Below are 16200 nucleotides of genomic sequence, written 5' to 3'. Positions count from 1 at the left end.
AAGACAAGAAGGAGAAACGGCACAAGAAAGAGACCAGCTCGACCAAGAAGACAACCAAGTCTGACGAGGAGGGGTCAGAAACCAACAAGACAGTAGGTGGTTTAAAGGCGCCTGAAGATGACTCAAAGGCTAAGCACACGGACTCCTCTCACAAGTCCACGAGCAAGAAGGCCAAAGAGATGCAGCCTGCCATCAGCCTGCAACCCAAAAGCAAAGGGCACATTGTTCCCGCTGCGCAAGTCTTCCATAAGCTGGGAGAGAAGATGGAGAAAGTCAAGCCTCCAAAACCAGCCCCAGAGGAGGCTGCCAAGGCATCTGAGTCTGAGCGTCCCAGCTCTTCTGGTTGGCAGAGGGGGCAGCGTAAGATCCCCTACCCAGTCAAGCCTTACAGGATCCATAAGGCGCAAAAGCCAAGCAACGCAATGGACCGCCCAGGACCAAGCAACATGATGGACTGCCGAGGACCAAGCAACATGATGGACCGCCGAGGACCAAGCAACGCAATGGACCGCCCAGGACCAAGCAACGCAATGGACCGCCCAGGACCAAGCAACGCAATGGACCGCCCAGGACCAAGCAACGCAATGGACCGCCCAGGACCAAGCAACGCAATGGACCGCCCAGGACCGAGCAACATGCTGGGCCGTGCACCCGTGCGCTCTGATGCTGACCAATCACGACGCCCAGAACACAGCCAAAGCCGGCATTCTGCACCAGGACCCGAGAGAAGGGCCCACAGGCCCCCGGCACCTGCCCGCTCAACACAGCCCTACGAGGTGCCCCACTACTTCAAGAACCACGCCCATGGCAGCGTGGGCGACTACGGGGACGGAGAGAGGATCCTCTACCCGAAGCCAGGGTACCCTGGCATGCTTCCTCTCCCCCTCGGCAACCTGTCGCCACTGCCCCCCGGTGCGCCCCGACGCTTCCACTGCCGGGAGGCCTCCGTGCCCATCCCCGACGAGTGCCGCGCCGAGATCGAGGCCATGAAGCGCGAGGCCAAGCGGCAGAGGGATGAGGCCGCCAAGATCACACGCAACGGCATGGACAGCAGCACACTGGCCGACCGCATGAACCTGCCGCACGAGCTGTGGCCGAGGGAGGCCAACTGGTCGGAGAGCGAACTGGACGAAGTGTGGACGCTGTGAAGAGTGTATGCTGGGCCCCAGGGACGACTGATCGACTCGACTGAAAGAAAAGAAGAATTCTTCTTTTTTGCTTTATTAAATTCAAAACTAACATATTTATTATTCATTCATTCATTTTTAATATTATTTAATAAAATACAATTATTCTAATTATCATTTCTGTCTTAAACATTACAATAACATCCCAACAACTGAAAAAAAACGTAACTGGGGTTATACAGTCATAATAATGCATGGTTTACTCAAGCTATACCCTGTTGTTCCACTCTGTCATGAAACCACATAAATGTTATGAAATACAACAGCATATTTTACCCCACTATCATTACATCTGTTAGCTTGGTTTAAAAAAAAACATTTTCATTGGCATACAACAGTTAAGATTCAAAAACCTTTTAATTTTAGCACAAATTACTTACATCACATTTAGTCATAAACAAAGGAAGGCAACATAGAATCCTAGAAACTCGAGCTTCGAGCAGGAAGAGACACAAATGTGCCAAACCCGTAAATAATATAAATAAACATCTCCTGCGCACAGTCTTCCCTCCTGACCATCACTGACTCAGACTGACCGTCCACTCCGCTCAGGACAACACTGCATGACAGGATGGACGGCCTGGATGCAGCTCCAGTTCCCAGTTCCCAGAACCAGCTGGAGCTCCTAAAAACCAGTGGCCGTCGGTTCCACAGTCTGTTCTCTGGGGTAAAAAAAAAACCCTGTGCATGCATGCAGACATCGTCACCCCATGTTTGTCCCCGCTGGTCCAAGTTGAGAAGGTTGTCGGAGTGCAAAACAAACTCCTCGCTCCCTCTCCACAGGAATGATGGGAGGGGAGCGGAATGCCGCTGGCCCCATATGAGAGGAAATGGACCCACTTTATAGAGAAATAATCACAGGAAGTGGCCACTTTCACACACAGGTGGCGGTTTATGAATGGGCTTATGCTGCTTTTAAATGGCTTTTCACAAGACTTCTAAATGCAGCATATTTCACGCATACCTCTGCTATGGGTTTTGAATACAGGAGAAGGCAAGTTGGTGTGACAAGACCAATTACTGCCCTTGACTATTTTCAAGTGGCGTGAAAATGAAGTTCCTCATAATGTCTTCCATCACTTTTTTGCTTTTTCATTCTCATGACACACACAGACACACATGGTCACACTCACACATACACATACTCACACACATACACATTTCTTTTCTGCCCCTTCCCTCTACTTCCTCCTTGTCTTTGTGTGTAGCACAGTGACACGTCGCCCAATACTCACTGACCCCAACTTATCTCGGCCACCTGCCGGACTCCCACAGACCCCACCAATGGCAGCGCGAGGAAAGGCTGACGTGTGACGTCAACAGAGGGACACCACGATGGGGGCCTCGGCTGAGACAGGTGGACACACAGCCCAGAGATAGACCGCGGGCCGAACAGCACTGGACGGAGAATCAAAGAACGTGGACACAGCACAGTCCGTCTCAAGAACACTCAAGAAAATGAAGACGTTACTAATGGTCGTGCTCTCTTTGCTCACTGTGTGTATTCTCGCTGATGAGGAGGGTAAGTGTTTTATCAAGCTGCGCTTTGGTGGGATTACTGCGTCTCTGTGTGTTCATTTAGCCTACTATCATTATTTTCAATATCATAATTATTATTTACTGAAGTGCATGTATGCTTTGAGGATTCGCAAAATAATGAGATAGTGACAAGTAATTATGTTATGCTCATCATCCTAAACACAGTGCAACTGAGTTATCCAACTGGTTCATGCTTTCAGAAAAAGAGACTATCAGCAATCATTACACCATATCTATCTATATAATGTAATGTAAAGTGAAAGTCAATATTCATCATTAAATGATAAGCTGGAATGACGTTTTTCCCCATCACCCCATTTTGAAAGCAGGCCTACCTGTGGGCATGTAGGCCTATTTGGCTATTGTGTACAGGCTGTTGTTTACATTAAATAGACAAATTCTGGTTCTGCTTCAGTCCCAGTGTCTGTTATGTAGAACTTGAATCTATGAAATGTAGTTCAATTCTGACTCTTGGTCTGTAGCTCCGTCTGACGATGCCCTCCCCAGATTGACTGATGTTGAAGCAGCGGAGGCCTTCATCGACACTGATGATGTTGCAGTGATCGGCTTCTTTGAGGTCAGACTATAAAATTGTTTGTTTGTGCTACACTCTGACTAAAATGTTATCTCCATTAATGCGTTCAGTTGCAGGCACTGAATCTTTTCATCAAAGGTTCAGGCCAAAAACCTTACCTAAGAAAAAGGGAAGCTTTAGAAGGTCTTTTAAAAAAAGAAATCAATAACTCAAAAGGTAACTTGAGAAAAGGGAAAGGTTTGTAAAGAGCTTTACAAAAATGTTTTTTCTTCACAAAGGTATAGCCCTAAGAACTTACTCCATGGGGACAGGCAAATATTTTCTGAAACTGAGAAAGAGTGTGACAATCCTATGTGGGAAAGAGAGAGTGCAAGTTAAATGAGGACATGTGCGAACGTCTGTGTGCTGTGTTTGTCTGTGTTTGTCATTCTTCTGTCCGTCACTCCACGCCGCCCTGAGGATGCTGGCCAGTAATAACGTGGGAGAATACGGATTCCTTCCCCATGTTGTGTGGAGCTGGCGCTCGCCACTGCTCCTCCGCGACCGACTTTCGCCGCTGCCAGCGCCGCAGAGCTGGCGCGGGAATCTCCCCGTCCGACGACGCCGGAGCTGCGGGCGGCCCAGAGGGCAGCCGTCCCAAGCGTACCGTCAGACTTACGGGGGAGGATGTCCACGGGCAGGAAAAACGGGTGCATCGGAGCCACTGTGGGATTGGCACTGACCGGTCACTATAAACATAATCTGGGCAGCAACCTAACATGAACCTAAACAGTGTGGCGGGAATGGCCATGCAGAGAGAAAGAGAGAGAGAGAGAGAGAGAGAGAGAGAAGGAGAGAGAGAGGGGGGGGGGTAGAGAGAGAGAGATGTGTGTGTTTGGTTTAGTCCGTGGTTATATTCTGGTTTGCCCTCAGCTCAGGACAATGCAGAGGACTGAGACCAATTCTTTTTATGAGTTTCTGACTTTCTCTTTCTCTCTTTCTTTCTCTCTACCCATCTCGGCCCCTCTCTCCCTCTTCAGGGAGAGGAGAGCTATGGCTATAAGGAGTTTTTGGAGGCCGTTAAAGAGGTGAAGCCCATCCCGGTGGCCCTGTGCAGTGATAAGGAAGTGTGGGCCAACTACAACATTGCCACCGACACCATCAGCATCTTCAGAAAGGTCATCATCCGTGGTTCACTCATACACCTTAACATTAGAATGGCTTGCATTGTGCTTTACATGACCACTGTATAAGAAAAACACAAGCAGAATAAAAAAGAATTCAATCAATCAATCTATCTATCTGTCTGTCTGTCTGTCTGTCTGTCTGTCCTGCTCTCTGGATTGCTGTGGGGTACAGGCGGATGTAGCCCAAGAGAATTTGCAGCTGTCTGATGCAAAGAAGGTGGATGCTGATGGGTTGATACGCTACATGAAAATGAATAACGTCCGCTACATCACAGAGTACAACCAAGTGGTATGTCATTTCCTCGCCCTCTGCCTCCTCCACCAGCACATATAAAAAAGTCTAATCTAGGCTCTATTACTCTACCCTACTCTACTCTACTCTACTCTACTCTACTCTACTCTACTCTACTCTACTCTACTCTACTCTACTCTATTTCTCAAGCTTTATCAGTCACATGGTATATGTTTCGATGATTAGGTTTATTATGTCTTCCACAACTAGAAAGTCTACTCTATTACTCACTATGACTATACTTTATTTCTCAAGCTTCTTTTAAATGTCTCTACCAAGCACGGGTGCATTTCCCAAACCATAGTTGCTAACCTGTGGGTAACTTAGTTGGTTGGCAATGGAAAATTGCATTGCGACCAACAAAGTTGCTAACTCAGTTAGCAGCTATGGTTTTGGGAAACCCGCCCCAAGCTGGTAACAATGTAAGTTAGTAACAGTGACATGCCTTTATCAGTCACATGGTATATAATAATCTCGTTGATCAGCACATGTCTTCCTCCTGTGGTTTAACGTCGGTCTGACTCCTCTATGGCTCCTCACCCTCTCTGTTCTCTCAGACTGCCACGGGCCTGTTTCAGTCGCGGGTGAAGACGCACGTCCTGCTCTTCGCCAACAGGGGGAGTGCCGACTACTCCAAGCTGCAGAAGAGGCTGGGGGCTCTGGCCCCTGACTTCAGTGGAAAGGTCTGTGAGCTGCTGGTGTTAAGGAGCTTGGCCTACAGTCTGGGTTGGCCCGGGGAAACAGCCTGGTTTGGGTCAGAAAAATCTCCTTGGGAGAATGCCGCCCTGTTGACTAAACAATGTTTTTTAGGAAGGGTTTTTTTCTTTTTTTTGAACATTCCAGAAATGTTGCAATTCCTGTCTGGAAAGCGCTAATACTTGTTATGTCAACCAATGTGCCGATTTGTTTTACGCGTCGACTCTGCTTTAGCGAGCTGGCGCACACAATAGATTGTCAGTTGAATTTGAGCTAATCCAGCTCTCTCCTTGTAATCTGACTGATCTCACTCCAACCCCATATATTACTTAACATGAAAAGCCCCTACGAACAGTGAGTTGAGAGTGACATAACGGCGCCCCTGCCTGTTATTGGCCAGGGACCTCTCTACTCTTCCGTAAGACTCCTGACCCAGAGGTGGGCCATCTCTGGCCCATGTGAGGCCCTGCTCTGTCCCACAGTCAGTCGAGATCAATCATTTCTGTTTCCTTCGGCTGGACATAACCATATATGGCCGAAGCCAGAGCGCACCAGGAAGGAGACGGGCTTCAGTGCTTTCATGGGCTGTGAAAAAAAGTATTCGCTGACCACTGTCTGTACCACACTGCTTTTCTTCTTTCAAGTCATCTTGACTTGAGAAGGGAGGCTAAAAGCCTGTTTTGTCACTCAGGGAAAGTTCCGGAAGTGTGGTGGGCTGGAAACAGTACACTTGAATGTGTCTCCATGGCTACAAGTTGCATAAACTCTAAAAAGTAGAAGTGTGGCAAACTGAAAACTGTTGAATACTGTGGTAGCCATACTGTGAACTTCCCTTTTTCATGGAGAAGGGCCTTTACAAGTCTCTCTCTCTCTCTATCTCCCTCACACACATACACAAATACCCTCTCTTTGTCTCTCTCTCTCTCTCTCTCTCACACACACACACACACACAAACTCTCTCTCTCTATCTCCCTCACACACACACACACACACACACACACAGACACACACACACACACACACACACACATATACTCTCTCTTTGTCTCTCTCTCTCTCACACACACACATACACAAACTCTCTCTCTCTCTCTTTGTCTCTCTCTCTCACACACACACACACACACAAACTCTCTCTCTCTCTCTCTCTCTCTTTGTAACTCTCTCTCTCTCTCTCACTCCTTCTGGTCAGTTCCTCTTTGTCCTGGTGAACGGGGCAGTGAAGACCAACGAGCGTTCCCTGGGCTACTTTGGCCTGAAGATGCGTGACCTGCCCCGCGTGGGCCTCTACGACAGCGACCTGGACCAGAAGTGGCTCATGCCCAAAGGTGCCATCACCAAGGACGCCGTGCGGGCATTCTGCCAGTCCTTCCTGGACGGAGAACTCCAGGTGAGACACGGCACCTGGCAGGCTGCGGCCTGTGAACCTCTACACAAGACAGAAGTCGTGATTGGCTATCAAAAACGTATAATGCAGTATGCATTATACAGTATATATATGTATATGTATATATACAGTATGTAAGCAAGCCATCAGCCTTTTCAGGAACTGGGTGATGGGTGAGTAGTCCCATGGGTGGGGTCATTTTGCGTCTGTGTGAAATGTGAAGCATGCGTGTGACTAGCCATGCGTGGCTGTCATGCCGACGTGCCTGCAGTAACGTTTGGCTTATCGTGCTGTCAAATGCTCTGTGGTTCAGCAGTGTCGTCACGCCTGTCACTCAACATCTTATCTGCTCTACCTTGTTCTACAGAAAACACAGGAGGCGGGCGAACCTGAAGCCAAGACTGAACTCTGATCTGAACCGTCTGATCCAAATAAAACCTTTTACTGTAGAAACCTAACAGCAGTGAGCTTTAATTCATCAACGCCTGTTTCTGTCTCCGAGTGGAAGACATCTACTTAAATGGCAGCCTCAGGGATGGAAAAAGTCCTGCCAATGCCATACTGTAAATCTGTGCCAACCATTCACTTAAACCAGCTGATTCTAGCCAGATAGGGTATCTAATTGGTGAGATCACCTGTGCACAGGTAGAACCAATACAAGGTTGGACTTTTCCACCGATTAGCCTCGATTGTGAGTTTTATCTGCTCAAGTGATCAATCACTGGGAATGCACATGTTATGTTTGCAATGCAGCGCGTCTAAATGTTTGTGTTTCCTGTTCAGATCCATACACTTAGTGTGGGCCGCCTGCGGTCAGCCTGCGGTTTTGACCTGGGTCCAGAGACCAGGGCTGGTCCGCAGGCCTCGGCGTTGTGCGCCGAGTCTGACCGATCTGATCTCCTCGACCACAGCTGTCAGACGGGGTGAGATTTACTGGGAGCGCGGCAGACAGACAAGCCGAGCCTATGGAGGAATGCAACGACAGTAAACGCAAAAAAAAGGGAGCTCCCAAATAGCAGCCGAGAGTCGGAGAGAAAAAGGCGGCAAGCCAGCGAGCGAGACTGGAATGAGGGGGGCTATAAAAAGCAGACAGGCTCGACAATCACGTACTCAGTATATAAAACCTGGCTGCGCAATAAAGAAAATAAACACAATAAAAAGAAATACGGCTAGGCTCAACAGGTTTAGACGAAATTTGTCAAAAAAAAAAAAAAGAAAAGAAAAAAATCAGGCGGGAGACCCAGACTGGGAATTATGCGTAATTAGCGGGGTTCGTTAGCCAAGAGGAAACGGGTCTGGGATCATGGGAAACACAGGCTGGCAATGCAGCGCTGCAGTAGAGAGGAGTAGAGCGGAGCGGAGCAGAGAGGGCTCAGTGTGTTTAGCCATCGGAGGCCCGCGGCAGTGGCGGCGGCGGCGGCATCATAGCGCTTGTGTTTGCGGGCATGTACTGCAATCAAGTTTAGGACGACATTTTCAGACAAAGGCCCCCACAACAGACAGTAAATGCTAAAAAGAATGATGGCAGGAGGCTGTTGTCTCACAAGCAGTGGCTTTTCATTGGATCTATAGTGGTAGAGAGAGAGAAAGGAGAGAGAGAGAGAGAGAGAGAGAGAGAGAGAAAAGAGAGAGAGAGAGAGAGAGAGAAAGAGAGTCAAAAAGAGCTACAGTACCCTGTCTGGACGTAAACATTTCATTTAAAGCAGTAGACTAATTAAGAACTTTTATGTGGCCCAAACCTAAAGTAAGAATGTATGTCAGCATAAACTGTCTGAGTGTGTGTGTGTGTGTGTGTGTGTGTGTGTGTGTGTGTGTGTGTGTGTGTGTGTGTGTGTGTGTGTGTGTTGCAGGGGTGTAGTGGTACAAAAAAATAATTCAGGTTAAGGTGGATGACAGAACATGTTCGATAGCGTTAAAGGTTATTGCCTAACTTTAACTGCATAAACAAACATGTTAAGGCATTTCCGGTGGCACAGGAAACAACAGTGACTAATGGTAACTTGAGGACAAACAAAAAACAAGTCTTATATTGGTCATGTTAAAGAGCATTACACTATAGTCTGATTCACTTTCATTTCAATGTATCTGCGTTGGTTTGGAAAATTTCAACCAGAAACCCCCGCAGGGCCGTAGTGGAGGCTAAACGCAAGAAAACAAGTTTATCCACCTCTGAAATGTCAGAAATCGAGTTTATCCACCTCTTAATAGTTTATTCACCAGTTGAAACTCTTAACATTCAAAAATCACACTGTATTATTCACATTCATTCTCTTCAACACTCTAGGAACCATTTAATACCACTGATATGGTTATAAACATGTCCATGAGTGTATCAATGTAAACCTATCACAATAACTAAAGAATGACAGAGTGTGAAAATAAACACATATAGCCTAGTCTATACTGTAATATGTGACAGTCAGAGTATGGAAATATGAAATACCAAATGAAAGGTAGAGATTCAGTGTACCGTATTCAACTTTATGAGGAGGTGCACGTTGTAAAATTCATGCTGTGAAAGATAGAATCAAAGACAACCACCACCATCTACATTGGCGGCTATATTGAGTATCTATCAAGCAGTCCAGGAGCCTCCCGTTTATGACCTGAATGGCCTACTGAATGTGAGCCGCATACAGAGGGCCAACTGAACAGATCATGGGTAGTGCTGTATGTGTGGAGTGCTAACCTGGATGAACCTCCACAAACCTGTTTCATCGGGGTTCACCCTGCTAATGGGGAGCATGACATTCAATTGGTAAAACTCAAGGGCTACATGACACTGCAATAGATTATTTAGCTGAGTGTGCATCACATTTCAATGTTTTTAGCACATCTGAGGAACTCATTTATTTGGTTTTCGTCTTGCATTCACTTTGTGAGGGGGGGGGGGGGGGGACTTTGGCTGGCGTCTGTAGGAAAGGTGCCTTTTCACACTTACGAAATCGCTGTATTCATTTATCAGTGACTTATACAGACATATAGCATATAATGATAACCTCAGACAGCTGCCAAGCATGCACTGAGCTCTGTTGCAGTGCTGCAAGATACGACACTGTGAGTGGTCATTGTGCACCTAATGTAATGCAGAACAATTGTACACTAGCTGGTAACAATGGGAAACATCCGAATATTAAGGTTGCAGTTGGTGCGTAAACTTTATCATGAGTTATTAGGAGTTGCGTACATGCTATTTCAGAAACACAGGAGGTCCGTAAACAGCAAATCCTGTCTGTGTGTACAACTGAGCTGTAGTAGCAGTTGAGGTTGAAGTAGCAATTTCACAAGTTTCAAAATATCTAACATCTAAAAAAATCTATGGAAGAAGTCCGCTAATGAAAAAAATTAGAAACTTAAAAATGATGTACCCAATGAGACTGCACCTGAAGCTGAGCATAAGTCCATAAGGTGAAATACCTCACAGTAAAAATGCCCCTGAAATCCAGAACACAAAGCGTTTGATAATCACGGTGCCAAAATCAAAATGATACCTTACGGTAGCCTGTGGCTAATGAGAGTGAACTTGTTTTTAAATGAGCTGATTTATGAGGGCAATTAAAACTGACGAACAGGCATAAACGCCACAAGGACTGAAATAATTGACATAGCCTATGTCAGTAGAGATGTAAAACATGACGGGACAGTGACTGGATGTGGGAAGAGACATGAGGAGAGAGAGAGAGAGAGAGAGAGAGAGAGAGAGAGAGGGCGCAAAGACAAGGGCAGAAAGGAATAAAAGAGATGGGAGGGGGGGTGGTAAGATGTCACGTTCTTCAAAAGACATTCCTGAGTGTGGTAACGTACAAGTGTGGTTTACTACAGATACAGATACAGCACTGTTTTGGGGCAGCACATATGACACTGTTGGGGAGGAGGTGAGGCCTGCGCTGGCGGAAGGAGTGGGAGGTCATGCAGGAGGAGGGAGAGAGGAGAGAGGAGAGAGAGAGAGGGAGAGAGGAGAGAGAGAGGGAGGACGAGGGGTTTGGACCCAGATCTGTTAGAAAACATTTCACTAAAAACAGACAGCCTTGGTAATTATATACATAGCATGCCAAACAGCACTGTGGGGGCTGACATATACACACACACACACACACACACACACACACACACACACACACACACACACACACACACAGGCCTACCTATATGTAGCTTGGCTCACGGATGAACATAGGCCAGACGCACACATACAGACCACAGTGGCACGGCCTCGCTAACCGTCATTTTGATGGCAGGATTTGTTTGTGGTGTCTGGAAAGCCGAACCCAGTAAAACTCCGACACATGTGGGTCCGTGCTCTGGTTGAACTCTCTTCCGCTCGCTCTCTCTCTCTCTTTCTCTCACTCTCTCTTTCTCTCTCTCTCTCTCTCCTTCCCTTTGTTGTGTCTGCCTCTCCTTGTGGGTGCTGGGCGTGTGCTCTGCTCGAGTGGCAGTTGGCCAAGGTCACAAACTCTAATGGTGTTTACTGCTGCTGCAGCCTGCAGCAGAGAGCTCTCACCTTCACTTTCAGCTGTGTGCGCATGGAACTCTGCCCCATGGAACATTCCGGAGTTTACCTGAAATTAAGTGACACTTTGGTGTCAACCTCCTGAGACCCTGCGTCCTCATATGAGGACATTACATTTAGGCTCTGCTTTACCTTGTGCTTACTTTTTCTGAATAAAAACCTATTGTCCTTATATGTGGACACTTCATTTTACCCTCTAGTGTTATCAGACACACAATATAATGTTTTGGGAAAAAGCAATATGGCGTCGAAATCCACCTCCACGCTTTACCGGCATACGCGTGAGAACTATCGTCATGGTAACGTGCCAGTGAACGTTATGACATTTTTTTTTTTTTGTATATGTTTGTGAACAGTTGTAGTATGATATGGCATCAAGTTTCCCCCATTTCGATCATTGCAAACAGACCAGGACGTGTTTAACTTTCATGTCCTCATACGAGGACATCGGGACTGAAATGTACGCATAATTTCATTTTTAGGCTACATATTACATTGAAAATTGTCGTTCATTGGCCATATCAAACTACTGTAAAGCAATAATGGAAGTCAAAGTGTGGACATAGACATAATAGAGTAGCCTGAATAAATAAATCCATTGAAGGAATTACAAAAATAAATAAATAAACAAATAAGAAACAAATAGAGCAGAACTGTTTCGCTTCAATTGATTGTGGATAGACTTCTCTCCACATGGGTGTGACCCATACGTACAACTAACATTTACAAATAAACACTAAACTTAACCAAATTAATAACAGGACATTTCTGTTCAATAAAAACAAACTGTTTTCTTAATAGTTGAATCTTAGGCACTTGTAGTACACACATGAATATTCACATTCTTTCTGGATTGGCAATCTCATTGTATTTTATGGTAATAGAGACCCAATGTCCTCATACGAGGACATCGTTTTTCTCAAAAACTACTTGATGTACAGAGGTGAAATTTTTTTTGTATGTTTATGAAGCCCTACTAAGCCAAAATAATTGAGTGAAATGAAAAATGCATTCAAATTTACATCCAGGGTCTCAGGAGGTTAGTCCATTAGCCCGTAAAGACAACTAAATATAAAACAAGGAAATGTAATGAAATGCATCAAAATAGTTTAACTGATTTGAACTGAGTTGAACTTCATGAGTTCACGAAGATGTGACCTCACGAAGCCTGTATATCATATCCTGTCCAGATGAGTCACTCGGTCCTTATTTGCGGAACTCACTCCCCTGTGCATCAGTATGATTTTGAGGATGTTATTGAAATGGCATGTACAAAAAGATACCTTACACATCTGGCTCTCTCAAAGGGCTCCATGGTCCAAGTTTCATTCTCTCTGCGTCTTTCTTTCTTTGTCCTGTCAGTGCATCTTCACAGTATCCCACAACATGCTGCCAGGCAAACACACAGGTGTCATGTCCCTAAACGAGAAGACAGAGACAGACATCGTACAGTAGATGTGTCCAAAAACAATGTGGAGACATACTTGTGTAGTTGGTAATTGTGTAAGTTTAGAAACACTAAACCTTCTCTTACTTGAATGCCTGAAGGCTTCTACTTCATAAAGAAAATACAACATATCTATGTAAACACACGTTCAGTCACCTGTTTAAAATCAAATTGAAATGTCTTAATTATACATATTTACTGATATTTGGTCAGGTGTCAAGGTTCATGTGGGGGGCTGCAGTTAACTGAATTGACCCCATGGCTTTTTGGATTCATTTGGGATCACTTGTTTAGCAAGAAATGCAGCGGGAATCTGGATTTACACCCTGGGCCTGACAGCCAAGCTACACTGGGCATGCAACTGGTGTGTTCCGTTCATGGAGAGTAAAAATAGTTTAGAAGACTGGCCTAATTCTTCTGAATAAGTGCGGCTCTCTCACATCTGGTGCAGACAGTTACATTGATTATAGTGGAAGCTAATTGTTGCAGCATACACTCAGTTACAGCGAGCAGAACGCTTCAGTTGTGACAGATCTTGAGTGATAGGCTACATTTATTTAATGTGTAAATGACTGCTGTTGTGGTGGAGTGGGCAGAGGAATGTGGTGGTTTGATTGGCAGCCTCCACCGTGTATTTACTGCTCGGTCAACTGATTGCATTTCAACACAAAACCATCTTGTTTTCGTCAGCAACTATACATGCAGGGCTGCATGTTTGAAAAAGAAACTAAAATCACTCGGGAAGGCCTGACAAATTCGACACCAGAATCAAGTAAGCTTAAGCCGTTCAGGCTGAGGTGAGGCTGGGTTATTTTCACTGGGTTATTTTCACTGCTGTGGCAGACCAGCCATACAGATGCCCTCAGCAGACCTCCGGCTGGGTTGGCTTCAGGGCATGTCAGTGTGGCACGCTAAAATGCAGTCGGTGGCATGTCACAAGACATACAAATAACACGTGTAGAAGTGCAGACTGACAGGCTACAAGATGGATTGTAGTAATGACGTTTTTAAGATTTCATGTACATTTGATTATACCAAATATTACATGTACTGTCATTTAAAGAAATGCAATGCGACACTATGCTTACAGTCAATTTAATGTTTTGCCCCATTTTTGTTTTGTTTGTGCAATACATATCTGTATGTGGTAGGCCTGCCCTAAGCTCGATATAATTCAGTGTAATGTGGATCAATATTTTCCTTGTAGTCTATTACCATTAGATTATAAAAAAATATAAATTTCATCTCAAAGAATGCTTTCCTAATGTTTGTCAGCACTGGAAACACTGACTGACAAGATCCCATTTGCTGTTGTTGTTGTTGCTGTTGTTGTTGTTGTTGTTGATGTTCCATTAATGATTATGAGGCATTTGCAGCATTATAAAAATGTTGTCACAAGGGTATGCCACAACATTTACATCTAAAGTGTGAACTTGCAGGGAATGTTATAGCCTATATTCATGTGAAATCATTCCCTCATAGCTGGACGGGGCCAACAATCAAAAGGTGATTACTGTCTGACTTTTTAAGCCAGTTAAACTGAAGCGCTTGAAGCTTCTATGATTGTAACAAACAAACAAATAAGGAGCACAATAACAACTTGTCTTGTCTTGAAATGTATACTGTAGGTCAAAGGCCACAATGCCATCCACCCCAACACAGCCCTGAATCACGTCCACCAAACAGACAGCGGACCAGACACTGAAATTACACACTGAAAAGGCCAAGACAAATCCATTTCACCAAGAATAACACTCAGACTCAAGGGTCAGCTTACTGGGGACAGCAGCCCTAAGCCTTTCAATGACAAAGATGGTCAGAAGGATTTCCTGCCTCTGTTTGTTTTGTGCGCACGCGCGCGTATGTGTGTGTGTGTCCATGAAGGTGTGTGTGTGTGTGTCATGAATATGTCCACGAAGGTGGGTAAGTGGTTGTGTGGAAGAGAAAGAGAAAGAGAAAGAACTAGATTGAAAGTGCTCCTTGTTTGGTTCTTCATTCTTCCAAGTCGTCCAACCGCTCCTTCACCTTTAGACTCATCTTCCCTCTTGTCTATGTCCTGTCAGCACCGACATACGAACAACATCTCCAGAGAAGCCGTATCAGATCTGCGACTACACACGGCTGGAGCAAAACGACTCTTGCGCACAACACGGACGCTCGAGGCCCGGCGGATTCCTGCCGTAAACTTGGCCCGAGCGAGGCGGGCCCTGGACCCCTCCGCTGGCACTCCCTCTATTCCTATATGGGACGGCTGTGGCTTTGGCGGAGGCCGAGGCAACCTCTGATTAGGCTCCGGCACGTACGGAGGCCCGCGCTGCCCGCGCGCGCGATTAGAGGCATGCGGTCTCGCCCACAGCCGTCTGGGGTTAGCGGGGGTGGCAAGGAGGGGGTGAGCGGAGCGCCATTCAAACGGCTGGCATGGCCGTGCATGCGCTGTTGGGGCAACCCCGTAAAAAAATCCAATCACAGATGATGTGTCACTTAGTGGAGGAATGATGATTGTGCCCGCGACCTACATAACGTCTGGAATATTTATGTTATATCAAAGGTGGGGGGGCCGGGGGGTAAATGTATGGGGCTGGTAAAACATAGGCTTTTCTTTCTGTGCATGTCTTGGCAAGCGGATGTTTGGTTTGGACTTGTCAAGACCTTGTCAGTCAACAACATGACATTCATATTAAAAAGCTGCGTTCCAAGAGAGTGGCGATAGTAGGCCGATAGTATATTTAGCCATGCTGTATTTGTATGTGCATGTGGGCAATAGAGAGAATATTTATAAGCCTCCTTCCCTGCTGTATAGTGCCATAACCATACGGGTTCATCTGCGATGGCTTACGGAGAGGTCACAATATAGAGACGCATTCAGCGCATGAAGAACGTCATGCTCACAAGGACAAGTGCTGCTCCACAAATGCGCCATTCATTAAAGAAGGATGCGTTTCTTCTAAATGAGCTTTTAAATGTTGGTCCATTATCATTGGACTTTCTGCAAAAGTAATGCACCACTAAATATAGTACATTCATACATAAATGTGCTTAGTCACAATTTACATTTTTGAGAAAAAAAATAAAACCACTCACTGCCAGAGAAGAAAAACTTTTTTAGATGAACCCGTCCTCTAAATCTGCATGCTTTAGTATTATATGAAGTATACTATTAATGAAAAGGAAATTATATTCATTATAACTATTAAGATTATTCGAAATCTACATGTTTTTTTTTATCTGATTTAAAAATATGAATTGAACATACAGTACACCTTTCAAACAGATATAACTAAACTAACACAGGCTTTAATTGCAATAATATAATTTGGTCTATATGACCTATACACATGCACAAGATCTGTTGAGTTCTGAGGTGTTTCTAGTTTGAGCTACAGTACTGTCCACGGTCTATGCTGATTTATCTACGGTGTGTTTATAAGTTGTTGTGACTG

The 16200-nt window shown here is 45.4% G+C and overlaps 1 protein-coding gene across 1 annotated transcript; it reads left to right on the top strand.

The window, feature by feature from the left end:
• The first annotated feature begins 1758 nt into the window (after window positions 1–1758).
• LOC134079500 (endoplasmic reticulum resident protein 27) lies at window positions 1759–7261 on the top strand. Its single transcript, XM_062535586.1, has 7 exons — window positions 1759–1840; window positions 3209–3303; window positions 4281–4418; window positions 4600–4716; window positions 5277–5402; window positions 6609–6806; window positions 7171–7261. The coding sequence occupies exons 1-7, from the start codon at window positions 1759–1761 to the stop codon at window positions 7213–7215; spliced, it is 801 nt and encodes a 266-aa protein (XP_062391570.1). The 3' UTR covers window positions 7216–7261.
• The last annotated feature ends 8939 nt before the right edge of the window (window positions 7262–16200 follow it).

This window comes from Sardina pilchardus, chromosome 1, assembly GCF_963854185.1.
Source record: "Sardina pilchardus chromosome 1, fSarPil1.1, whole genome shotgun sequence".
In the NCBI taxonomy this organism is placed as follows: domain Eukaryota; kingdom Metazoa; phylum Chordata; class Actinopteri; order Clupeiformes; family Clupeidae; genus Sardina; species Sardina pilchardus.
The sequence above is the reverse complement of the archived record's forward strand: the minus strand, read 5'-3'. Positions and strand labels throughout refer to the sequence as shown.

What these genes read in the sequence shown, in the direction of transcription:
- LOC134079500 (XM_062535586.1), top strand. Translation starts at nt 1,759, where the DNA reads ATGGACGGCCTGGATGCAGCTCCAGTTCCCAGTTCCCAGAACCAGCTG. An exon ending in TCACAGAGTACAACCAAGTG is followed by an intron (nt 4,717 to 5,276) that starts GTATGTCATTTC and finishes CTGTTCTCTCAG; the next exon opens with ACTGCCACGGGCCTGTTTCA. An exon ending in TCCTGGACGGAGAACTCCAG is followed by an intron (nt 6,807 to 7,170) that starts GTGAGACACGGC and finishes CTTGTTCTACAG; the next exon opens with AAAACACAGGAGGCGGGCGA.